A 26636-nucleotide genomic window follows, 5' to 3' on the forward strand; every position below is an offset into this window, starting at 1 on the left:
AGGCATTGTATTTGTTTATCAATTAATCTGAGACAATTGCATTTTATCCTCACATTTTATGCCTGGGAGTATAGAACATTTCCAGAAGAGCTTGAAAGAAGTTAGAGTTTAATGAGTTCTTGATAAAAGAAAGAAAATTCATATATCCTAAGTACTTACTGTCTGTATTTACTATAGCTTTCACCAGAGGGAAGCATAGCAATGCATAAAACTTTGCAGTGCTTACTGAGACTACTTCCATCTCCATTAACAACGACTGTGACTATCAAATTATAAGCATACAGTATATAAGTCATATAAGGCTTCAGTTTCTTTCTTTCAGTTCAAGGGAACAACATAGAGGTTGAGAGAGGAGGATATTGGGAGGAGACATGGGATAAGACTAAGAAACCATAGTATGACTTAGATTTTTCTGTTAATAAGTCAAGCACCTTAATTGTATTGTTTTTTTTCTCTTGAGAGTTTTAATTCAATTTTTTATTGAGTGTTATACATAAAGATACTCTGAATATAGCCAAAAGGAAATTAGAGAGTTCTTATTTCTGGAAACACAGAATTTAGTATAAATTCTGGAAATTTAGTCTAAAGGACAATTACCAACTTTTAAATTGCCAAAATGAAATGAGACTTCTCATTTTATAAAACTAGGTAGTAAATGCTGTTTTGAGTCTTTCCTTACTGAAATTTGATTATTACCTAATTTTTACTTTAGCTATGTGTGTAAGGAGAGTGAACCAAACCTTATCTTACTTATATTTAAGGAAATTTGATTACTGTGTGTTAAATAATAGATGCCTTTAGGTAATGACAAACACATCTCATCTTAAAATTTTGATATTTATCATTTAAAGTGCAAATAATTTTTAACCATGTCCAAATGAAAAATCAGTTAAATTAGATACTTATATATTTCTTATAGTATAAAAATGATATATAATTAAAGATATTAGAACATTTTCTGATCCCCTTTTATAAAATTGAAACTCCTCTGTGGCCTTTATCATGCTTTGTTGCTTGGATTTTCTTAGTTGATTAGTTAATATAGCCTTAATTGTGAAAACAAATATGTGAATAACTGTAACTTTTGAATATATGTAATATTTGAATCACCAAGTAGTATTGACAAACAAATATAAAAATATTCTTTTCTTTGACTTTACATTAAGTTGTAACTATTTTAAATATTATTAAAGCTCAATTGTCTCATTTCCCCCATATTTCTTCTAAATTCTATGGTTCCATTTCACTCTGTCTTATTCTGGCAGGCTTTGATCCAATGCGAACAGTTGAAAAATGAGCTGGAGAGGCAGGCAGACCGACTTGAGAAAGAACTTGCATCTCAGCAAGAAAAAAGAGCCTTTGAGAAAGAGATGTTGAAAAAAGAAATAACAAAAGAAAGAGAAGACATGGGCTCAAAGGTACTTAAGAGTTCAATTTGTTATCCACATTGCAGAGGAAGTGTTTTTGTGATGTAATTGATGAGTCTGCAGTCTGCAATTCTTGAATGATCTTTAAATGTTTAAATATTTTAAGTATTCAAGTTGTTTATTAATTAGAGTTCATAAAATTTTTCTATTCTCAATGTATTTCTCAATAAAAGTTATATTCTCTGACCTTTCCAAAGAAAATAAGTAGATTTCATGATAGGAAATTGTGAAATATATTCTAATGCTGCCATTCTGTTTGAGTCCCTCTCCGTTTGTCAGAGGAGAGCAGGTGCTCTGCAGATATCCATATTTTAGTTCAACCTTGGTTAAATTAAGGAGAGATTACCCTTTCATTTCATCCCCCCACTCCCAAATTAGACATTAAGAAGATAAAACACTTGTAAGAAACCAAGTAGCCAAAAAAAGTGATGATATGCTTTTTATAAAATAGGTTCTGACAAATTACAAAAAAAATGAGATGGTCGGATAGCATCACCAAGTTGATGGACATGAATTTGAGCATGCTCCGAGAGTTGGCAATGGACACGGAAGCCTGGCGTGCTGCAGTCCGAGGGGTAGCAAAGAGTCAGACACGATTGAGTGACTGAAATGAACTGAACAAATTACATGATGAATAAGTGGAAGAGGGAAATTAGAGGCAAAAGGAACAGATAATATGAGATGGGCAGTGTTTGAAAAACTAACAAACTGGAGTATAGAGTTCAGTGGAATCTAGTTTTAAAATTGCTATTAATTGCTATAGTAGAGCAAAACTGAGCAAGATGTGGTCCTTGAAGTAACCCAAACAATGGTTACATGTTCTGTTTGTTCAAAGCAGTCTCACACCTTATACTGTAAGTGCTGTCTTATAATATTCCAAGATTTGAAAATTAACTCATTCAGCAAATATCTACTGATTATCTGCTGTATGCACAGCAATGTGTAAGCCTGAAGCTATATAAAAAGAAAAATCACAAATTCTGCCCAGTGAGTTTTAAGTCATACAGGTATGTGAGGCAATGTAAACTCCCTTGTTTTCTTATCCTTTTTTAAAAAAATTGTGCCTGTCAAAACTTAACTTACAGGTCAGTCTATTGTAGCCACACGTTCTGGGAAACAAACTCACTCAGAAGGACAATGCAGATAGTGAAATGCAGTTCATTACACCGGCGGGCCCAAGGCAGAATCTCCTCTTAGCCAAGGACCCCAAGCAACATTTGTGAAAATCTTTTATACCCCAGGTGTACGTGTCCGAACCCACCACCCCAAATTCCTTGAGAGTTACATAAACTAAGGAAGGGTAAATACAATCCCAATAACCCCATCACTCATGTGCCATGTGCTCAGACAGTTAAACAATTAGCCAATAATCAATAAACACGAGGTTACACTCCAATAGGTACAGAAAAATTTATGGCCTGTCTGGAGGAAGGGGTGATTAGTGTCTGTTCTCTTAGGTGATGAGTAACCTGGATATGATCTTCAAGATTCCCCTGTCCTGAGGGAGACTTATCCTTCTGTTGTCATTTCCATAGACACTAAACACAGAGTTCAGAGTCCACTGGAGAGGTGGCCGAGCACGATCAGCATGAACAGGCCTAAATTGGAGTCCAGACGCTATGAACTCCTTCTTCATTACCCGCTCCTGATGCTCCTAGTTTCTGTAACGAGCATCATTTATTGCGATATATTGTCCCTAGCCCTCCGGCTACCCACATGAGAGAATACTATTAACCTCTGGGTTTCAAAATTCACAAGGCATTGTAAGAGGCAGTATGATGAGAATGATTATGACAACAGTAGCAGTAGTTTTCCACCAGTCTCCCTCTACCCAGGACAGGACCGAAGTCCAAAAGGGAATATTTTCATTAGACATGGCTTTCACTTGATTTTGCATATCCTCCAAGGCAGTAGATACATTTCCAGACAGGTCAGGGATGTATACACAACATTCGGCTTTAATTATGGCGCAAGTCCCCTCCTGGGCTGCTGTGAGTATGTCTAATGCCATCCTATTTTGAATTGCTGCCTTCCTCATCTGAATTTGTTCTTCGTTCAAGGCTTGAATGGCTTTTGAACTGTCTAAGAGGGCCTGTTTAGTGAAATTAGTTAAGGCCTCTACCCTAACCATGATATCCGTTGTCCCTATAGAGGGTACAAACAAGGCAGCAAGATAGTCATACCATTGGAACACAGATCGTGTCCATCTTGCATGCAGATAGGGCAGGTTTACTGGAGGTTGGTGTAGGCTAGGCTTGATACTGCCATGGGCGAAAGCAAATCCTAGTGTGCAACGCCCTACCCAGCCAACTGGTAACCATGGCCATAAGTTAAGCCCACAGAGCCACTGGGTCCTGTTGTGGGCTACTCAACGGATTCCGGGATTATATTTCCAGTCGGAACCAGGCCACTGAGCAGACCGATTGGGGTGATAGGTAACTTCCAAGATTTGTTTACATTGTTCAGGGGACAAATAACCCATATATTTTCATTCTTTTGGGTCTAAGAGGTGGTCTCCAAATCCAACTTTGTGTTCTTTTTGTTCCCAGCAAATAGTAGCGGGAGTAATCAACTGTCCTTTCTCAGGAATCATCCAGAAATATTCATCCCAGACCTGGTAGTATTGCTCAAGGTACCGGGAGGCCTGTCCCTCCTTTGTAAGGGAGCCACTCTCCTTTTTATTTTTCATATATGAGGTATAAGCCTTTGTTACCTCCGTAAGACTAGTGTTCATGTTAAATGTAACCCTATGTCCCCAGCCCATTGATGGCTTTTTCTGACACCAGGAGAGCAAAGAAAGGTTATGATTGGTGAGAGAAAGGAAAGTTCCTTTCTGTTGTTCCAAGAAGGAGCACAATGGTATAAAGTCCCCATAACATAGTGGCGATACCCACCATGGGAGTCCGTCCATTACTGACAGGGGCATAGCGCCACATACCCAACAGTTGGAGGAGTTGTGGAAGTCCATGTAAGAATGTGCCCATGAGATGAAGACGTTGTCCTGTGCAGGAACAGTGGTCAGGTTCAGAATTGCGTTGGTGAAGCCGAGTACTAGGAGTCGTTTACCCAGCTCCATACTAGAGAGGGCCCGTCCGGGACCTCGCATTCTTCTTCCTCTTCATAATGATCTTGGTTTCCCGTGGGCCAGTGGGGTCCTTCTGGGTGGTCCACTTGGCATCTTCCGGGTCAGCATGGTATGCCTTCTTCGCTCCGTTGTGATGGATCCCAGGGGCAATGCCTGCAACTTTAACTGCAGTAGGGGTGGTTAAAACAACAGTATATGGACCTTTCCATCGGAGGGCTAATGTGTTACGTTTCCAGTCTCTCACCCATACCTGGTCCCCTGGTATAACTCATGCATTTGCTCCCCCAAGGGGAACGATATTCTTTCTTGCACAAACCCAGTTACTTGATTAATTACCTTACCTAGTTGTTCCATCTGCTGTGATATCCCCTCTCCTCTTACCTGAAGTATATCAGTTGTTACCTGTCTTATTATGGGAGGAGGCCTCCCATACACAATTTCGTAGGGAGAGTAGCCATGGGGCTGTGGGGTCATCCTGAGTTTGAGCAAGGCCATGGGAAATAAATCCACCCAGGAACAGTCAGTTTCTATAATCCATTTAGAAAGTGTCTCCTTTAGTGTCCGGTTAGTTCGTTCTACCATTCCGGAGCTCTGAGGCCGGTAGGCAATGTGTAACTTCCATTTTATATTCATGGCCTTACTTACTTGTTGGATCAGATCCGATATGAAGGCTGGGCCATTATCTGATCCTATGCTGGTGGGGAATCCAAATCAAGGAACTATTTCCCTAAGCAGGCTCTGAGCCACTTCTGACGCTCTTTCATCGGGTGGGGAAGGCCTCCACCCATCCCGTGAATGTACATACTAAGACCAACAGGTAACGAAAATGGCGATGTGGTTTCATCTCAGTGAAGTCCACTTCCAGATATTCAAAGGGAAGGGTACCTTTTAGTTGGATACCTGGGGGTTTTGGTCTGCACCCTGGAGCAGCGTTAATCTGAGAGCAGATTTTGGGATTCCGTTCTACATAGAGAAGAGAGGTGAGGAACCAGAAAATACCGTTGGATCAATTCCTCCAATTTGTCATGTCCTAGGTGAGTCATACGATGAGCTGGGCTCACCAGAGAGGGAGCCATCCCTTTGGGCACTAGTAGCCTACCACCTGGTAGCTCCCACCATCCTTTCTCTGTTTTGGTGGCCCCCTCCGCTTCAGCTAGCTGGTTTTGAGCCTTGGCGTATGTTGGGGAGTCTAGGGCCAGCTCGGGTAGCTCAGCTAGGACAAATGTTCTCATGGGGATTTCCCCGGATTCCTTTCTGTCCTCGGCTGCCTGTCTGGCGGTCTCATCAGCCAGCCTATTTCCTTGAGCCTGTGGGGTGTCTTCCTTCTGGTGCCCACAGCAATGCATGACTGCTACCTCTGTGGGACTCCAGACAGCGTCTAGCAGAGTCAGGATCTCCTCCTTATTCTTAATGTCCTTTCCATTGGCTGTTAGAAGGCCTCTCTCCCGGTATAGTGCCCCATGTACGTGGAGTGTAGCAAAAGCATACCAGGAGTTGGTGTAGACGTTCACTCTTTTGCCCTTTGACAACTGCAGTGCCCGGACTAAGGCCCATAACTCAGCTCGTTGGGCTGACCAGTGCTGTGGTAAGGGGCCGGCCTCGATAACAGTCGTCTCTGTGATTACAGCATGGCTTGACAGTCTCTGTCCTAGCTTTACCAGGCTGGTGCCATCAGTATACAGAGTCCAGTCAGGATTTGAAATTGGCCTGTCTCGGAGGTCTGGACAGCTAGCATAGACCTCCTCTGAGACTTCCTTCCAATCATGAGTAGGTCCTCCCTCTCCCATTGGGAGAAGCGTTGCCAGTTTTAAACCCTGGCAAGGCTCGATATGGAGGTTGGGGTTTTCACATAGGAGTCCCTGGTATTGAATAATCCGGGAATTTGACAGCCATTTGTGGGGGTCTCCTTGAAGGAGGGTGTTGACTTCATGTGGGATCTTTACGATTAGATCCTGGCCGAAAGTCAGCTGTGGCTTCACGTACCAGTAAGGCGACCGCGGCCACTGCCCGCAGACAGCTAGGCCACCCGGTGGAAACATTATCAAGTCGCTTTGAAAAATAAGCTATTGGCCTGTCCCATGTTCCCAAAGTTTGAGTCAAAACCCCCATGGCTGTTTTATCTTTCTCGGGCACATATAAGGTGAATGGTTTGGTGAGGTCTGGCAATCCCAAGGTGGGGGCAGAGGTCATTGCTAGTCTTAGCTCCTCAAAGGCTTTCTGCTGTTTCTCAGTCCAATTTACTGGATTCTCTTCAGGCCCTGTCAGGAGCTCAAATAGGGGCTGGGCTATTTGAGAATACCTTGGAATCCAAATCCTGCAGAATCCCGTGGCCCCTAGGAACTCCCTGACTTGCCGCCGAGTCTTAGGTGTGGGGAGCCTCAGAATTACTTCTTTTCTAGATTGGTCTAGCAACCTTGTGCCTTCCCTTAAGACAAACCCCAAATACCTTACCTCCTCCTTGCAGATTTGTGCTTTTTTCCTCGACACTCTGTATCCCGCCTCTGCCATTGGAGGAGCGCTTGGGTCCCTTCCCAGCATTCTTCCCAGGTCTCGGCGGCCAGCAATATGTCGTCCACATACTGCAGGAGCCAACATCCATACCTTTCAGGCTGGAAAGCTTCCAAGTCCGAGGCCAAGGCTTCTCCAAAGATGGTTGGGGCATTTTTGAACCCTTGCAGGAGGCAGGTCCAGGTGAGCTGCTGCTTATTGCCTCCAATGGGGTCCTCCCATTGAAAGGCAAAGGTGGGTTTTGACGCAGGTGCTAGGCATATACAAAAAAAGGCATCTTTGAGGTCCAAGCAAGTACAGATCTTTGCCTTAGGTGGGAGGAGGCTGAGCAAGGTATGGGGGTTTGGGACAGTCGGGTGCAGAGTTACAGTGGCCTGATTGACCAATCTGAGATCCTGTACAGGCCTATAGTCTTGTCCTCCTTCCTTCTTTACTGGCAAGATTGGTGTGTTCCAGGCTGATTGACATTCCACCAGGATGCCTGCCTGCTTAAGCCTATTGATGTGAGGCAGAATCCCGATCCGGGCTTCTGTGGGTATTGGGTATTGACGCTTTCTCACCGGGGTGGTGCCTGGTTTGAATTCTATTATTATAGGGGCTTGGTGTCTGGCTAGCCCAGGGGGGTTATCTTCAGCCCAGACCTCAGGGAACAGCTGAGTTAGCCTTTTCTCCAACTCTGTTGCCTTGTCTTATCTATCTCCAGGGGGCTCATGTAACCTCCATCCGTCTTGAGGGGGCACAAAGAGGGAGAGTAAGTAAGTTTTTGTGCTCACCCAAAAAGTGGGCCTCTCTTCAGGAGAGAAAGTCACTTGTACTCCTAGCTTGGAGAGTAAGTCCCTCCCTAGCAGGGGTACTGGGCACTCAGGGATATAGAGGAACTCATGAGTCACTTGGTGACCCCCCATCTGACATTTCCTGGGCTGGCAAAACGACTTAACCATTTCTTCTCCCAAAACCCCAGTTACGGCGGCGGTCCTTTTAGACAGTGGCGCCACAGGCTTAGTTACCCAGACAATTCTGCTCCGGTGTCCACCATAAAGTCAGTGTCTTGGTCCCCAATTTTTAAAGTTACCATGGGCTGTCGGGGACCTGATGTCTTTGAGACCCGGCATCCCTATTCAGTCTCTGTGTTAGTGAGTTCTGCAACTGGGAGGGATTTATTCTCCCTTCTTCCTTCTGGGCACTCATTCTTCCAGTGACTGAACCCATGGCATCGGGCGCATTGATTTGGCTGTAATGGAGCCCAAGGCCTCCACTGGGACCGGTTGGAGGGCTGTCCTGACCTCGAGGCTAGGGGGGTTTCTTTCCTCTGGTGGTGGAAAAGTCTTTGGAAGACTTTCCAAGCGCAGCAGCCAACATTGCAAACCTCCCATCTATTCTCCTCTGCTCGTCTTTATACCTTTTCTCGTATTTCTTTTCTTTTTCCGTGTCCCTATTCTGGAACACCTTATCTGCTATTTCAATCAGCTGAGAACTAGACATGGATAGAACTCCCTCGGTCTTTTGAAGCTTTCGTTTTACGTCAGGAAATGTTTGTGAGATAAACAACGAATTGATAACGATTTGGGAGCCCGTAGCTTCTGAATCTATGGGTGTATAGAGTCTGTAGGCCTCACAAAGTCTCTCGTAAAATTCAGAAGGTGACTCATTCTCCTTCTGAACTATTCTGGCCGGTTTTGACATGTCCATCAGCCTCCGGGCTCCGCTTTTAAGTCCTTGTATAATCGCTCTCTGGTATCTGTCTAATTGGATTTTTCCCTCCTCTCTATTGTAGTCCCAATTAGGTCTGTCAGTCGAAAAGACTTGCTCTATCCACCTCTCTGGGTTAGCAGTGCCCTCAGGAACCATCTCCTGTAACTACTTCCTCACTTCAGTGTTGAGCCTATATCTTTCTTCTGTACTGAAGAGGGATGCTAGCAATTGCATTATATCGCCCCAGGTTGGTCGATGGGTGTGGAAAATAGTTTCTATTAGTCTAGTCATGCCCTGGGGTTCCACCGAGTAAGAGGGAGTGTGTTTTTGCCAGTTCAGTATGTTGGCTGATGAAAAGGGCTGATAGTAATAGGCTACAGGAGCTTGGTAATAATTACTGTCTTCCCCTATCATTGGAGGTTGCTGGACTTCTCTAAGAGGCATCTGCAAGGGTATTCTTTCCTCTGGCTCTTTGGCAGAGCCGAGCCTTTGTTTAATTTCAGTGGTTCCTCCCCCTTGTCCTGGAGTACTTACCGGGAGTGGAGGGTAGAGTTTAGGGAACGTAGTGGCAGCATCCGGGGTGGTAGAGTCCTGTGGGCTCACTGTCCCTCCAGTTGAGGCTGGCGCCTGCCGGGCGGGCGGCTCTACAACCTGTGGAGCTGTCGGGACCGTTGAGGAATCCAGGAGGCTTACCAGTCTTGGGCTGGTTCCTCCGGTTGGGCCTCTGGTGGCCGTGGTGTTACTAGCTGGCGGAACCATCATCCAATACAGCGGTGGGGGAAGTTCATCTCCTTCAGGGTCCTGTAAAATTTCGTTCTCATCCTTGGTTACCTTTTGGGCCATCAAGATTTTTCCTCCCTCACCATGGGTGAAAAAACTGGCCCATTTGGGGGGGTCTTGGCTATTCCCAGCCAAGAGTCTATGTACGGGAACTGATCGGGGTGTCCAGGCTTTCCTGTAACTATAGCATAGACTGCCTTTATGAGATTTAAGTCCATAGTTCCCTCCGGTGGCCAGCCAACCCCCATTGAAGGCCATTCAACTTCACAAAGGGTGCGGAGCTGGCCGGGTGTCATTTTCCTCCCATAGTCTCCATCAAATCCTTTCTTAAAATTCTTAATCATATTCTCCAATACAGTGGCCTTAGTTTTAGATTCATTTCCTCCCATTTTCTTACCTCTGGATTACCACGTCCCAGGGCCTTCCCGAGAAGCCTCCACCGGTAGGGGAGATGATGGGTCACACAGCATATGGGTACCTCCTGGGGGAGGGCAGAATACAAGCACATAGCACGTTTCCTAAGACAGCGTGGACACACCTCCTGACTGGCTTTCTTAAACCCTAAGTTCCCTTTCTTTATCCCTGGCACGGCCATCGACATGAGTGCCAAGCAGCTATTGTCGCCAACCTAAACCAGTTTCCTATGCGTCTCCCTTCTGGTCCCTCCCAGGGGGGTGATCAGGCCCCCTCTTCCACCCTACCGAGTGGGCTTCTCCTCACCTGAGCACTCAGTTCCCTTGCTGCCATTACTACCTGCCAAAGCGAAGAAACCAGGCGTTGAAAGGTTGAATTCTTCCAGAGGGGCAAAGTGCCTTCCCCCCTCTAGGAGATTTAAGCCACAAAGCCTCGGGGTGGCCTCAAATGAGACCTGTCTCCTCAAAGTGAGAAGTTTCCCGGCCCATGCACCAAATGTTGTAGCCACGCGTTCTGGGAAACAAACTCCCTCAGAAGGACAATACAGATAGTGAAGTGCAGTTTATTACACTGGCAGGCCCAAGGCAGAGTCTCCTCTTAGCCAAGGACCCCAACCAGCATTTATGAAAATCTTTTATACCCCAGGTGTACGTGTCCGAACCCACCACCCCAAATTCCTTGAGAGTTACATAAACTAAGGAAGGGTAAATACAATCCCAATAACCCCATCACTCAGACAGTTAAACAATTAGCCAATAATCAATAAGCACGAGGTTACACTCCAATAGGTACAGAAAAATTTATGGCCTGTCTGGAGGAAGGGGTGATTAGTGTCTGTTCTCTTAGGTGATGAGTAACCTGGATATGATCTTCAAGATTCCCCTGTCCTGAGGGAGACTTATCCTTCTGTTGTCATTTCCATAGACACTAAACACAGAGTTCAGAGTCCACTGGAGAGGTGGCCGAGCACGATCAGCATGAACAGGCCTAAGATGGAGTCCAGGCCCTATGAATTCCTTCTTCAAGTCTAACTGTCTACCTTCTGTGACTTGGATTGATGATCTCAGCTAGTGAAGAAAAATGCTAAAATCTTGCAGATGACACCACCATACCCTTATGGTCTTTGGTGTCCATGGTTCTTTTGGTGCTTTCTAGCAGTCCTCCTATACATTCCTCTCTCTCTTGTTCATTTAGGGATTCAACAGATACTAACTGGAGGTCCTGGGAATGTCGTCATCACAGGACCAATGCACTCCCCCCATGGAGTTTATAGACTAATGGGAGAGGTAGACATTAAGCACATACTTCCACATATGAGTTTTTACCACTGTGATAAAAGCATGAAGATACAGTATAGAGTTACCATGAAAATGCATAACAGGCAAATATGACTTGGTCTACACAGTCATGAAAGATTTTCCTAAGCATGAGATTTTACAAGTGAGACTCAAAGGAGTTGAGTAGGAGTGGTCAGGGGAAGAGTTGAGGGGAAGTTTCAGACCCAGAAAAACAATACTCCCAAGGCTCAGAAGCTAGAAAGCATAATTCATTTTGGGAATTTAGAGAGAGAATTTAGGTGACTGGAGCATAGGCAGTAAGAGACAGCGTAATGGAAGATGAGTTTGGAGAAATACACAGGGACCAAATCATGAATGGTCTTAAAATCCATGTGAAATTTTAAATGTTATTCAAAAAGTGATGGTAAACCATTGAAGAATTGATGCTTCCAAATTGTTATGCTGAAGAAGACTCTCTCAAGAGGCCTGTGGACAGAAAGGAGATCAAACCAGTCAATTCTAAAGGAAATCAACCCTGAATATTCATTGGAAGGACTGATGCTAAAGCTGAAGCTCCAATTCTCTGGCCACCTGATGCAAAGAGCTGACTCATTGAAAGAGACTCCAATGCTGGGAAAGATTGAGGGCAGGCTGAGAAGTGGGGGACAGAGGATGAGATGGTTGGATGGTATCACCAACTCAATGGACATGAGCTTGAGTAAACTTTGGGAGATAGTGAAGGACAAGGAAACCTGGCATGCTGCAGCCATGGAGTCGCAAAGTGTCAAACATGACTTAGCAATTCAATAACAACAACAACAAACCATTGAATGGCTTTAAACTGGGCAGTGTCATGATGCCATTTATGTTTGAGAAAAATCATCTGTCCATAGATTTGAAGGGGGACCAGAATAAACCTCTTAGACCAAGTGGGAAGTAATTACAGTAGTCCAGATGGGAAATAATGGTATCTAAGCCCCATTTTTTAAGGACTATTTCAAATCACTTTAATTCTCAGGTTCTCTATGATACTACCTTTCCCCTAATTCTCAACAGAGAGCCTCTACTTACCTAACAAAAAAAGTTGACGCCATTAGATGGTAACCACTTCAACTTACTTATTTTTCCCCTCACTTGTGCCTAAAGTAAAATTTCACCTGCACCACAACCCTGTCAGATGAGAGTGACTTCATCCTTTCCTCTTGCTCTGGACCCCATGCCCCTCAACCACCTCAGGGACTTATTTCCATTTGTTCCCCACTCTTTTCTGAATCTTCAGCCTTTACTTCACTATAGCCTTTTCCTTATCAGGAAAATAGTCTCTTTCTTCTAATCCAGTCATTCTCAATCTTGGCTGTGTAGAAGTTCCAAAACTCTGATTCACCCAGTCTGAAACCCAAATGAACTGTGGGAGAATAGCTGAGGGTAGGATCCAGGTGTCAGTACTTTACAAAATTGTCCAGGTGATTCCAGTGTGCAGCCAAGACTGGAAACCACCTTAGTAATTCCATATCCCTCCTTACTCTTTCCTTTAATAGTCAAATTTCTTGAAAGATTTGTCCATACATATTGTCTTTTGGGGGCTTCCTCTATGGCTTAGTGGTAAAAAACCCACCTGCTAGTGCAGGAGACATAGGAGATGCAGGTTTGACCCCTGGGTCAGGAAGATCTCCTGGAGTAGAAAATGGCAACCCACTCCAGTATTCTTGCTTGGAAAATTCCATGGACAGAGGATCCTGGTAGACTACAGTCTAGGGGGATGCAAAGAGTCGAACACTATTGAGCATGCATTGTCTTTTTCTCACCACTCATCAGTCCACTGCATTTCAGCTTCTGTGCCCATAGTCAATGAAATTACCATTGCTATGTTCACTGAAGACCTCCTTATGCTATTTTTAATGAATATTTTTTCATTCTTATTCTCTTTAAAAGTTTCTCTTTCTTTTATTTCTCTGAATCGATATTTTTGATTTGGGAAAGTGATGATGTGTGCCTTTTAGGTTAGTCTGAGTTTAAGGTGCCTTTGAGGTAATGAAAGAGACACATCCAGAAAGCACCTTGATAGGAGGTTCTGGAGTTTATCAGAAAGCTTTAGATTTAGGTGTCTCTAGCACTACTGTGGCTTTACATTTTTTTTTAATTTATTTACTTATTATTTTTGGTTGTTCTGTATCTTCATTACTGCACTGTAGCACTACTGTGGCTTTAATTTCATATACATTGTGCATGAGTGCATGCTCAGTCATGTCCAACTCTTTGCAACCCCATGGACTGTAGTCCACCAGGCTCTCTGTCCATGAGATTTTCCAAGCATGAATACTGGAGTGGGTTGCCATTTCCTTCTCCAGGGGATCTTCCTGAACCGAGGCTTGAACCTGTGTCTCCTGTATCTACAGTTGGATTCTTTGACCACTGAGCCACTTGGGAAACCCCGTATATATGGTATTAATTCCTAAATCTTTAGCTCTCTAGTGAGCTCCCAAACCAGCTTCACTTCCTACCTTCCCTTTCATATTAGAGCTGCTATTCTTTCATCCAGTTGCCCAACTCAGAAATCTTGCCGTCATCCTGGTCTCCTCCTTCTCCCTCACCCTGTACATCATTAAGTTACCAAGTTCTAGAGATTCAGATGCCTACCAATGTTGCCCTGTCTCTCCATCCCACTGCTCTCCATATCTCACCCTTGGATAATTTCTACAGCCCCACCATAGTCTCCTTGCTTCCAGTCTCCCCTCTTTCTCATCTGTTCTCTTACTCAAAGAGCCAAGGATGCTCTTTCTAAAATGAATCCATCAATAAGTCAGTCTCTTTCTTTAAAATCCTTTCATGTCTGTCTTTAACCCCATGGATAAAATTTAAGCTGTCTCTATTTTTTTAAATTATTTAATTGGAGGCTAATTACTTTACAATATTGAAGGAGTTTTTGCCATACATTGACATGAATCAGCCATGGGTGTACATGTGTTCCCCATCCTTTACCCCCCTCCCCCTTCCTTCCCTATCCCATCCCTCAGGGTCATCCCAGTGCACCAGCCCTGAGCACCCTGTCACAGGCATTGAACCTGAACTGGCCATCTGTTTCACATATGATAATGTACATGTTTCAATGCTATTCTCTCACAGAGAGAGAAAATAGCTAACCTTGCCTTCTCCCACAGAGTCCAAAAGATTGTTCTTTATGTCTGTGTCTCTTTTGCTGTCTCACATACAGGGTCATCATTACCATCTTTCTAAATTCCATATGTATTCGTTAGTATACTGTATTGGTGTTTTTCTTTCTGACTTACTTCACTCTGTATAATAGGCTCCAGTTCCATCTACCTCATTAGAACTGATTCAAATGTATTCTTTTTAATGGCGGAGTAATATTCCATTGTGTGTATGTACCACAACTTTCTTATCCATTTGTCTGCCGATGGACATCTAGGCTGCTTCCACGTCCTGGCTGTTGTAAACAGTACTGTGATGAACATTGGGGTACATGTGTCTCTTTCAATTCTGGTTTCCTTGGTGTGTATGCGCAGCAGTGGGATTGCTGGGTCGTATGGCAGTTCTATTTTCATTTTTTTAAGGAATCTCCACACTGTTCTCCATAGTGGCTGTACTAGTTTGCATTCCCACCAATAGTGTAAGAGGATTCCCTTTTCTCCACACCCTATCCAGCATTTATTGTTTGTAGACTTTTTGATAGCAGCCATTCTGACTGGTGTGAGATGGTACCTCATTGTGGTTTTGATTTGCATTTCTCTGATAATGAGTGATATTGAGCATCTTTTCATGTGTTTGTTAGCCATGTGTGTGTCTTCTTTGGAGAAATGTCTGTTTAGTTCTTTGGCCCATATTTTGATTGGGTCATTTATTTTTCTGGAATTGAGCTGCAGGAGCTGCTTGTATGTTTTTGAGATTAATTCTTTTAATTAATTAATTAATTAATTCCTTTAACTAATTAATTCAGCTGCTTCATTTGCTATTATTTTCTCCCATTCTGAAGGCTGTCTTTTTACCTTGCTTATAGTTTCCTTCATTGTGCAAAAGGTTTTAAGTTTAATTAGGTCCCATTTGTTTATTTTTGCTTTTATTTCCACTACTCTGGGAGATGGGTCATAGAGGATCCTGCTATGATTTATATCAGAGAGTGTTTTGCCTATGTTTTCCTCCAGGAGTTTTATAGTTTCTGGTCTTATGTTTAGATCTTTAATCCATTTTGAGTTTATTTTTGTGTATAGTGTTAGAAAATGTTCTAGTTTCTTTCTTTTATAAGTGATTGACCAGTTTTCCCAGCACCACTTGTTAAAGAGATTGTCTATTCTCCATTGTATGTTCTTGCCTCCTTTGTCAAAGATAAGGTGTCCATGGGTGCATGAATTTATCTCTGGGCTTTCTATTTTGTTCCATTGATCTATATTTCTGTCTTTGTGCCAGTACCATACTTCCTTGATGACTATAGCTTTGTAGAATAGCCTGAAGTCAGCAGGTTTTTTCCTCCAGTTCCATTCTTCTTTCTCAAGATTGCTTTGGCTATTCGAGGGTTTTTTGTATTTCCATACAAATTGTGAAATTATTTGTTCTAGTTCTCTGAAAAATACCACTGGTAGCTTGATAGGGATTTCATTGAATCTATAGATTGCTTTGGATAGTATACTCATTTTCACTATATTGATTCTTCCAATCCATGAACATGGTACATTTCTCCATCTATTTGTGTCATCTTTGATTTCTTTCACCATTGCTTCTTGGCCTTTTGGCTAAGATCAAGTGTAGTGTTTTATAGTTTTCTGTATATAGGTCTTTTCTTTCTTTAGGTAGATATATTCCTAAGTATTTTATTCTTTTTGTTGCAATGGTGAATGGAATTGTTTCCTTAATTTCTCTTTCTGTTTTCTCATTGTTAGTGTGTAGGAATGCAAGGGATTTCTATGTGTTAATTTTATATCCTGCAACTTTACTATATTCATTGATTAGCTCTAGTAATTTTCTGGTGGAGTCTTTAGGGTTTTCTATGTAGAGGATCATGTTAGCTGCAAACAGTGAGAGTTTTATATCTTCCTTTCCAATCTGGATTCCTTTTATTTCTTATTCTTCTCAGATTGCTGTGGCTAAAACTTCCAAAACTATATTGAATAGTAGTGGTGAGAGTGGGCACCCTTGTCCTGTTCTTGATTTTAGGAGAAATGCTCTCAATTTTTCAATATTGAGGATAATGTTTGCTGTGGTTTATCATATATGGCTCTTATTATGTTGAGGTATGTTCCTGCTATGCCTGCTTTCTGGAGGGTTTTTATTGTAAATGGATGTTGAATTTTGTCAAAGGCTTTCTCTGCATCTATTGAGATAATCATATGGCTTTAATCTTTCAATTTGTTAATATGGTGTATCACATTGGTTAATTTGCAGATATTAAAGAATCCTTGCATCCCTGGGATAAAGCCCACTTGGTCATGATGTATGATCTTTTTAATATGTTGTTGGATTATGTTTGCTAGAATTTTGTTAAAGATTTTTGCATCTATGTTTGTCACTGATATTGGCCTGTAGTTTTCTTTTTTTGTGGCATTTTTTTAAGCTCTTTCACTGTTACATAAAGATTGTACATTTTTTTTCCCCTTTCTTTGGTTCTTCAGTCTCATCTCCCTTCTCTTTTCTTTCTTATATTACCACCATACTGACCTACTTGCACTTTCTCAAATGTCAAACATGCCAATCTGCCATACCAATTTTTCATTTCAGGATTTTGCAAGGCCTTGCCCCTCCTCTCCCATCCCTGCACCCCTCACCCACCATTGCCTAGAGAAATCTTCCTCTAGCCTCTCTAACTGATGGTTTAGAGTTCTTGACACCATATCTTTTCATAGTCTCTCAGTGATGAATTTTTGGGAGCCCCTCCTATGGGCTTCTAAACTCAATTTATTGCAAAATCTTGTTGAATTATCTCCCCTAATTTACTATGATTCTCCTGCATGTATGGTTTGTTAACATCCTAATTGCTTGGCACATTCCTCCCACATAAAATGTGCTCAATATATATTTATTGAATGAATACAAGGAGAATACAAATGGAAGAAAGAAGGCCCCAGGCCATTGGAAAGGCATGCATGCATGTCTGCTCAGTTGTGTCCAACTCTTTGTGACCCTATGGACAGTAGCCCTCCAGGCTTCTCTGTCCATGGGATTTCCCAGGCAAAAAGAACACTGGAGTGGGTTGCCATTTCCCTCCCCTGGAAAGTATAACTAAAATGCTAAGAGTTCAGAGAATCAGAACAGATTTCTATCTGCAAGAGATCATGGAAAACTTTGTGGAGAAGATGGCATTTTAAATGAGCTTCAAAAAAAAAAAAAAGGCAGGATTTATAAATGGAGAAGGAAATGGCAACCCACTCCAGTGTTCTTGCCTGGAGAATCCCAGGGACGGGGGAGCCTGGTGGGCTGCCGTCTGTGGGGTCGCACAGAGTTGGACACGACTGAAGCGACTTAGCAGCAGAAATGCAGTATGAGGGGGAGATACGCCAACATGAGTAAGGTGTGGAGGAAGGTGAAGTTGTGAGCTGAGCTTGTGTGAGAGAAACAATGGCATCAAGAGCAAAGATCAGCCACTAATTATGCTTAGGAGACTTTTTTCCTGGGTTGTTTAGTGGCAACTTTTGCCTTGCTGAGTACTTTTACTATGTAAAAATATGTTGATGAGAATTCCTGATAAGAAGAAATGAAGTCTGAAATGTGCCAGGCAATATTCCAGGTGCTTTTATGTATAATTTTCTTAAACTGATAATTATTTTATTTAAAAAAGTGGCAACAGAAATGCAGTGCATTTCTGAATTTTTTTTTGTCCCCATTAAACCTTTGACACTTAATCTCAAGGTCCTGCCCAAAATAAAGATGTATGAATAAAGACTTGAAAGTGATCCTAGCAGTGAAGCCAGTACTTTCACAGGAAATGGCAGAATCTTTGAAGTAAAAGGATTTAGTGTTGAATCCAGTTTTACCTGTTTGTGATCTTGAACAATTCATTTAACCTCTCCAAATTTCAGAGTAGTAAATGACAGATTTGATCTACTTTAAGAATTGATAGGATTAAATAAAATAATGCTTTGAAGTACCTAACAAACTACCTGGCTTAGGGTGGACATTAAACAAATTTTAGTTTGTGGCTATTATTTTTACTCTAGTGAAAGAGTTAGCTCTATTGGGTAGCTTTCTTGGACCTTTGTGTTAGTAAAAGCTGACACATTTTAATATAAAGTCCAGCTTTATTTTTTTATTTATTAGCTTGAATGAATCTGGGAGAATTCTTGGTTTTCATTTTTTTCACCAGAAAGTTAATCCAATACATTCCTTTTCCAAGGGGATTAAAAGAGGATATTATCACACTGCCTAGCACCAGAAGTTACTTTAGTAGGAAGTCTCAACAATCACATTTTAAGTTCTAATGGTTAGTGTTGGAGCACGTGTCTCTGCTTTCCTTGTGGTGGACTTGCTACTGAGACTTGTACATTCTTTCTCTCTTTTTATTATTTTTCTTCTTCCCTTTCTTCTTACTGCTTTAAAAATTTCATTTATGTGGGAAGTTCTAGAAGAGCAGATGCCTTCCACCTAGACAGATTTTGAATCATTCCTCCATGAACAGTTCTTGCTGTGAGTTTGCCTGTTGGCATCAGTAATGGTCTTTGGTTGCACTAAGACACTAAGTTTGTTAGTTCAATCAGTTATTCAGTCTTCTATTTATTGAATGCCCCCTGTGGTTTGTGAATTTTTCTCAGTTGGTTTCTTGATAATAGCCCATTGCTAGAATCCCTACTTCTTGTACCTTTTTTTTTATGAGGAATGCCATTTTATACTACGTTCAATACACCAGGGACCCTTTATTGTAGAAACTTCTATCAGGCTCTCCCATCCTGGGTGTCCTTGTCTGTTGCTTGCCCCTGTCAAAGTTTAAAGGACTTACCTGGTGTCAACACCCTGGCCCTCCAACAGTGTTGCAGCTGTCTGTGTTACTTCTGCCTCTGCAACAGATGTGGATGGAGACGTTCCTGCAGTGTAATGTTGACTTCCAGATGGTGGGCATGGGGAAAAAGAAGGTGTGTCAACAGGAGGGGAGGCTCCGAGAAGTGGGTGACAGAAGGGAGCAGACAGGTAGTGGGTAGAGGAATGAAGTGATGGGTGGCAGGGGGAGGGAGTCACGTGGAAAGTGCCAATTTGTCACATGCTGTAGAAACTGACTCAGAATTTACCATTAGCAAAATAAATGTCTGCACATTTACTTAAAAAAAAAACACACAATATTAATACATTTGCCATAAGATTCACATAAATAATACATGAATTTTTTAGTAGCTGGTAATTAAAGTTTTTTGTTACTGTAAGGTTCCAGAAAAGCTATAATTACATTTTCATAATATGCTTACTCATGCACTTGATTTTTTAAATTAAGGAAATTTGGTTAGTATTTTTGATTTGTTACATTTAACTACTTTTGACCTTTAATTTTTGTTTCAGATTGTAATCTGCATAAGGATAATTCGTAGCCTGATATTAGTAAAAGAAATTTTACATGCAATTTAGATTTGTAGCCAATTTCTTGATGATAAGAAGGACATGTAAACAATCATATATTAAATGTATAATTCTCCACAATCCCTAGACAAGTTAAATAATACCTCTACTGTCTAAATTAGAAAATAGCTACCGGGGCTCATTATTTTGCTATTTTCAATATTAGTTAGTTGCCAAAGGCAATCTTGATTTTTACTACAAACTTTAGTTACTGATTTCTGTTGTAAAACTGAATTCACACCCATGTTAGTGTAGATTTTAAATATTATGGTAGATTTTAAATATTACGTCAAATTTGTTATCAGTTTTTGTTTTAGCTGATTAAAAATGAATAGCTATGTTTTGATCTGGGGGCACAGTAGCATTTCTTTATCCCTTTAAAAGTACTAATACAAATGAGAAGCTAATTGCCTGGGAAAGTTTGACCCACCGGAGCAGAAGTTAAAATTAATTGCAAACCAAAAACTATGAAGGTTAAATCTAAGATCTAGAAAGCATTTCTAACCCTTAGAAGAAAAACTAAGCACCTGCTATCATAGAGTTCCTCAGAAAACCCATTTATTCTAACAATTCATTCATTCATCAAACATTAATCATATGCCTCTTAAGGAATATGCTCTTGAGGAACTTCTAGTCTAATGAGGAAACAGCAAAAAATGTGATGTCTTAAGCACTATGCATGTAAATAATTTTAGCTGATAAAGAATATATCAATAACATTTTAAATATATTTTAACTTTGAGGATAAATTCAGCACCTTTATTCTTGTATCTGCCTTAATACAAAATTACTAATATACTTAGTGTTTTTTAAAAATACTATTTTATATTCTTATTGAATTTTTCAGATATTAGACATGTCTTTCTAAAGTGCTTAGAAATTCATTAACTCTGGTATTAAAGACTTAGTGTAGCATATGGAAGTTTCTCAAAAAATGTCTGCTGATCGATTCTATTTTTAATATTTAAAAAGCATGGTGGGACTTCCCTGGTAATTCAGTGGCTAAGACTCTGGTGTTCCCAACACAGGAGGCCAGGGTTCCATCCCTCATCAGGTAAATAGACGCCACATGCTACAACTAAAGGTCCAGGATGCTGCAACTAAGACCTGGTACAGCCAAATAAATACATACATACATATCTTTTAAAAATAAAAAACATGGTGACTCTGACAATACTGCAATTGTATATTTGAAAGTTGCTAAGAGAGTAAATCTTAAAAGTTTAGGAAAAATAAGTAATTATATGAGGTGATAGTGAAGGGAGATTGATGAATTGAGAATGCAGTGTCATGGAGATACCCCATCCACAGAGAAATGACTTAGAGAGTCGAGTGGCCATGCTGAAACTCTGTTAACTTAAGATGTTTTAAATATTTATTTTGTCAAATAACATTATCATTTAGGACTTTTATTTCCTGTTATAGATGTTGACCCTATCTCAGAATATTGCCCAACTGGAGGCTGAGGTGGAAAAGGTTACAAGAGAGAAAATTTCAGCTGTTCATCAACTCGAGGAAATTCAAAACCAGCTTGCTTCCCGGGAAATGGATGTCACAAAGGTACAAAGATTTTAGTTTACTAATTATGTAAATCTTTTCTTTGAAAATTTTTTCCTAGTCTGTAAATCTCAGAAAGAAGTCTGGAGTAGAAAAATGTTTTTGTTTTGAGATAGTAAAGATCCACATAATGGTCATTCAGCAAGCATTTGTTTATTATCATCAGGCCCTTTGCTAGGTGCTGCAAATACGAAGAGGGTTAGATACAAACAATGTCCTCAAAGAACTTAAGGGTTAAGTTGCTGAGACAGACTTGTGAATAGGCAAATTTTATTACTTTAATTATTAGGTATTTGATAAAACTTGTATTTCTAAATAAATCAATTAAGGGTAATTTTTTTCCCAGAGATAGTATAAGTTTGGTCTTCTCAATAATACTAAAAGACATACATTTATTTACAACATAAAGGTATGTTTAACATAAAAAAATTCTCTACCTCTCATTCCTTTCAGACCTGTTCTTTAAAATCAAGATTCTAATACTACAACTTCTTATTCTTTTGGTCCTTAAATTTATACTTTACACTATGGTATCACAATGTCTGTGCTATGGGCATCACAAACTTGTGAACCAAGAACTGAAATGTTTAAGGGTCATAAGTGGCGAAGGTACATGTTTAAGAAACACTAGAGGTCTGTGTAGACATCAGTAATCATTGGTTTAAGGCTAAGTAACTCAATATGGATATGCGTGATGTAATAAATCTATTTGTTTTTCATCAATATATACACAGATAATTTTGTTAAAATGCATACTCATCTCATATTATAGTTTATTTCTCAACGTATTTTCCCAAATTTTGACATATTTTAATGCCGTTATTGCTTTATAACTCAGTAATTTGAATTATCTTTAATATACAGTAGGAAAGGAAGCCTAATTTTTCTTTTTTTCCCTTGACTTTATATAGTTCTTCATTTGCTTTCTAGAATTTCAGCTAGTTCATGCAGAAGCTTAAAATATCATATTTGCCAGTTTGATTGATGTATTTGTGTGGAAGTAGGGTGCAGAAGTAAGGGAACTGGTACAGAGGGATAGAAATGGTTGACCTGGATAATAGGTGAGAGCCACATGAGGATTTTTTGTTCATTATAAGGAGAGAACTTCCTGTTGAAATATGGACAGTAAAGAATGATTACTCTGTCTTTAGAACTGTTCAGAAGGACTCAGACATCAGGGGAGTGCTGTGTGATTGCTTCCAACTCTGGGATAATATAATCCTAGTTAAATTTAATTTGTTGATGTATTTTAGATGAAACTTAAGTGTTATGAATAAATTTAACAAATGCATTTTAAACTGAAATTAGTGAGGCGGGGAAACTTTAAAAATAAACTTAAGGGATAAAATTATTTTAAATAGGACTTAATGCTTAGATAGTTATTATATATGATAATTTTGTACTGATATTGAGTTTTAAGCACCATGGCTGTGTAGTTGTTACGTGTTGGTATTATAATTTGGATTTTTAAATTGTATTCTTATATGTAAATCAAATAGATTGAAATAGTGAAGGAAGACAATTAGGGCTCCTCTCATATTTTTCTGTAGTTCTTAATTTTTAAATTTTATTTAGCTTTAATAATTTTTTATGCATTACTAATATTTTTGAAATGGAAAGGCTCAACTCACATATTGAAGATATCTGAATTTCAAATACAGTTTTTAGTAATTTTATTCTTTTTTTTTAAACTTTTTGAGAGTCACTGGGGAGAAACTTAGTTTTTCTTCTATCCTGTCACTGTAATTTTCAAACACAGACTAGTTTAGTCTTAAGGTATTTTTTTATTTGAACATAGGAAGTGCATATAGATTTTACAAGATTCTAAAACTTCAATAATGATGAAACTAATTTCTAAAATTCTAATAATCACTTTAGAGGACTACCAAAATTTAAGTTTCAGGTAGAAATAGCCATTGGATGATACCTAATTTTTAAAATCTCATACTTGTAACTTAGAAACTGACTTAGCAGACACATATTATTTGGTCTCCCTACAAGTTCTCAGTTGTCTCAGAAGTTTGTAACTTCTTTATTTAGATTTGTCTTCTAGTTGCATTTCCCAAATGTATTTATCTGTATGGAGATGGCCTGGATTGAAAGAATATGTAAAGGATGATACATAATTTTTAGATACTACATGTGTTTACTGTTTAATTCTGTATTAAAATCATTTCAATTACATGTATATTTTCCTTTTATGTTGAATGCCATAGTTATTTTAAAAGCAGAGTGGGCTTAATTGCAGTCTGTGATTTTTAATTTTCTTAACTTGAATACATAGTATTTTGCATGGTAAGACTTACATTATCTACAAAGCCTACAGTAAATACTGGCTGGGTTCTACTCTATGCCTGAATATTAATAATATAGTCTATTAACAGAAGAATTCCTTTATTAATTTCCTTAAATAAAAACCTAACTGATTAAGAGTTTCAAGGCAAGTTTTTAATATAGAGTGTATCTTTAACCATGACAATGTTAATGAATAATAACATAGCTTAATATTTTAATTAATAATTTTACCTATTTAAAAGTGAGATGATAGTGCATTTTAGATGATAATATGCAATTGAAGCTCTTATTTTACATGAAAAATTCTTGTGTATATTACCAGAGTTCCCTGGTTATGCTTTGCTTTATCTGTAATTTGAAGTTGCAAGACTCAATAATATCCGATATTGCCTCCACATCTTAACAATATATTGAATATGCAAATAAAAAATGCCATTCTTAGAAAACTTCTGTTGTATTTATTAATACGACCTCTAGGGGGCACCAAAAGATCTGATTGCGGGCATTGCCTAGTAGATTCCAGTAGCTATTGATCTAGTTTTTGTAATCTAACAGGTGTGTGGAGAAATGCGCTATCAATTGAATAAAACCAAAATGGAGAAGGATGAGGCTGAAAAGGAGCACAGAGAGTACAGAACAAAAACTAAAAGGGATCTTGAAATTAAAGATCAGGTAAGATTTGGTACAAATATAGTACCTGCAGCAATTAAAGACATAACTAATGTTTTTTTCCTGAAATTTTTGTGATTTTATTCCTAAGTCATTTATTTCTATTATATTCTTTCTAATTAATGGAATGATTCAATTTATACTATTAAAAGAATTTCATATACAGTTGCCTAAAATTATCACCTTTCACATGAAGTTGTGAGAATACAACTGCATGCATATTAAATTCCAATCTGACAGGTCATAAATATACATTTGGATATATGTATCCATTACTTTAAAAAGTGAAAAAAAATGTTCTAATGCACATTTTGAACCTAAAATATATGTAAATAAAGTTCTTGAAAAATGCCAACTTGAATCCAATTTTAAGTGAAAAAGTTTAAAATTTGTGAGATGAGATGAGTTGATATGTAAACATGTCAATCAAATTGATTGTTGGCAGAGTGGAACCAGTTTTAACTAAGACTATCATGAATATGTTTGTTCAGGAAACCTAAATACAGTAAAACTGGAAATGCTAGGGAAGAAATGTTACTTACTTCAATTTAAGTTTGAACAGATGTTTTACATTATATCTTTGTTGAGATCATGTAGATACTTCAATTTTAATTGACAACATGGATAAAGTTTTTAGCGAGGCAGTTCCAAATATACTGACTTTTGATTTTCTTAGTTTTGTGTGACAGAACATTGAAAGCTTTCATTCTTTATATTCAGTGAAAGCAGGTTGATAAATCTATTCAATTAAAATAAGACTGAGTTCTCAGTGTCATTATTTTAAAGAAATCGCTATGGCTTAAAAGGGGGTAGCCCAAAGTAAATTTTTTGAAATATATTCTAGTTCAACATTTTTTACCAAATTTTCCAACATATTTGCTTTTCAACCCAATCAGCTCTCCATGCAAATAATGCAAAGACAATCAGGAAAAGTTTTGAAAATGAAAGTGATGATGAAATTTAGTACAAAAAGTTTTTCAAGTGGTGGCTGAAATTCCTGGCACTGAAATAAAATCCAGATAGCCAAAATCAAATTCTACTTTTGCACCACTACATTCATAGTGTTATAATGAGTTTTAAATTTTCAGAAGAATTTTCATTATTAGCAAATAATGTACATTTCATTATGTTCAAATAATGACACTATTTTATTCTATCCAGTTGGGGGCGTGCCTGATAGTGGAATTAAAAATCCTTTATATCAGAAACTGAAGGTCTAGTATTACCAACCAACACGGAACTTTCCTTTTCTGATATATCATAACTTTTTAAAAAAGGTATCATATTGTCATGCTCCCTAGCATTATTATATACCTTTCCTGTTATTCTGTAGCATCTGCTAGCATAACATTTTAGACTAACTGAAAAAATATCATAAGGTAGAGTCTCCAAGCTATTTAAAAATTACATTTTAATGTTCTAGAGAGAAAAAAACGCTATAGGAGCAATAAGATTATAATATCTCTTATAAATGAGTAACACATGCAGAAGTATTTGTAATATTTGTCTTTTCTCACTATATCTCATTTTAATTAACTACTAATGATGTGGAGGCTAAATTCTGCAGGATTTTTAAAAGAAGCAGTTTTCATTTGTAAATATTACCTGCTAAATAGTGAAACATGAACAGTTTTTATAATGATTTCAATGTTAGTTTTAGATAGAGATATGCCTTTTTAGGATGTCAGAGTTAGGAATAAAATCTCCTAATAGTTTTCCAAGATGTTTGTAATGTGATGTGCATGCTATTTTTTTCTTGGACAGAATTTGAGGAAATCTTATAGGTACTCTGTGTAACTATTCTGAATTGAAAGGACAGTTTCAAAACAAGAAAGTAGTGGTGTCTCATTCCATGGATGATCTGGAGTAGCAAAGCAGCAATTGTTCTTTGGTCTTTCAGCCATGACCTGACCTTCTGTCTTTAGGACTGAAGAGCTACTTTGCTTGGCCACCATCTGCACTCAGGAGAGAAATTTACATTTAACTTTTAAAAGCTGGGCTGTTGAACATATATCTGAATACCTATAAAATAATATAAAGCAATTTCACTTTTAAAGTGTTACATATGCAATTCAGAATAACAGGAAGGCTATCTCTATGTTTACAAACAAGGTGTTCCTTGTAATATGGTCCTTTTATTTATATTTTTGTTAATCTGGCCTCTTGATACATTTTTAAAGTAGGTGGGAAACTGTCAGATTGGAATGTGGTGAGAACAAGATCTTTTTTGATGTATACAAAATAGGGCAAATGGTTGAGCATCAAAATCATTTTCCTTGTGACCCAAGCCTTGACTCTGGCATAATTAGAAGGGAAGGTTAGGAGAGTAACAATGACAATCTCTTCCTCCCATTTTCTCCTTTTCTCTTTTTTTATTGTGTCAGG

General features: G+C 39.2%; 1 protein-coding gene across 10 annotated transcripts in view; it reads left to right on the forward strand.

Annotated features, from left to right (window-relative positions):
- The window catches only part of SDCCAG8 (SHH signaling and ciliogenesis regulator SDCCAG8), a 250106-nt gene that overhangs the window by 70061 nt on the left and 153409 nt on the right, over nt 1-26636 (forward strand). For all 10 annotated transcript variants that reach the window (XM_070474379.1, XM_070474381.1, XM_020905022.2 and 7 more), the window contains 3 exons: nt 1266-1418; nt 21156-21290; nt 24138-24254. In XM_070474379.1, coding sequence (XP_070330480.1) covers nt 1266-1418; nt 21156-21290; nt 24138-24254 — 405 coding nt within the window. The remainder of the gene's footprint in view (nt 1-1265; nt 1419-21155; nt 21291-24137; nt 24255-26636) is intronic.

The sequence above is a fragment of the Odocoileus virginianus genome, chromosome 11, assembly GCF_023699985.2.
Source record: "Odocoileus virginianus isolate 20LAN1187 ecotype Illinois chromosome 11, Ovbor_1.2, whole genome shotgun sequence".
Taxonomy (NCBI): domain Eukaryota; kingdom Metazoa; phylum Chordata; class Mammalia; order Artiodactyla; family Cervidae; genus Odocoileus; species Odocoileus virginianus.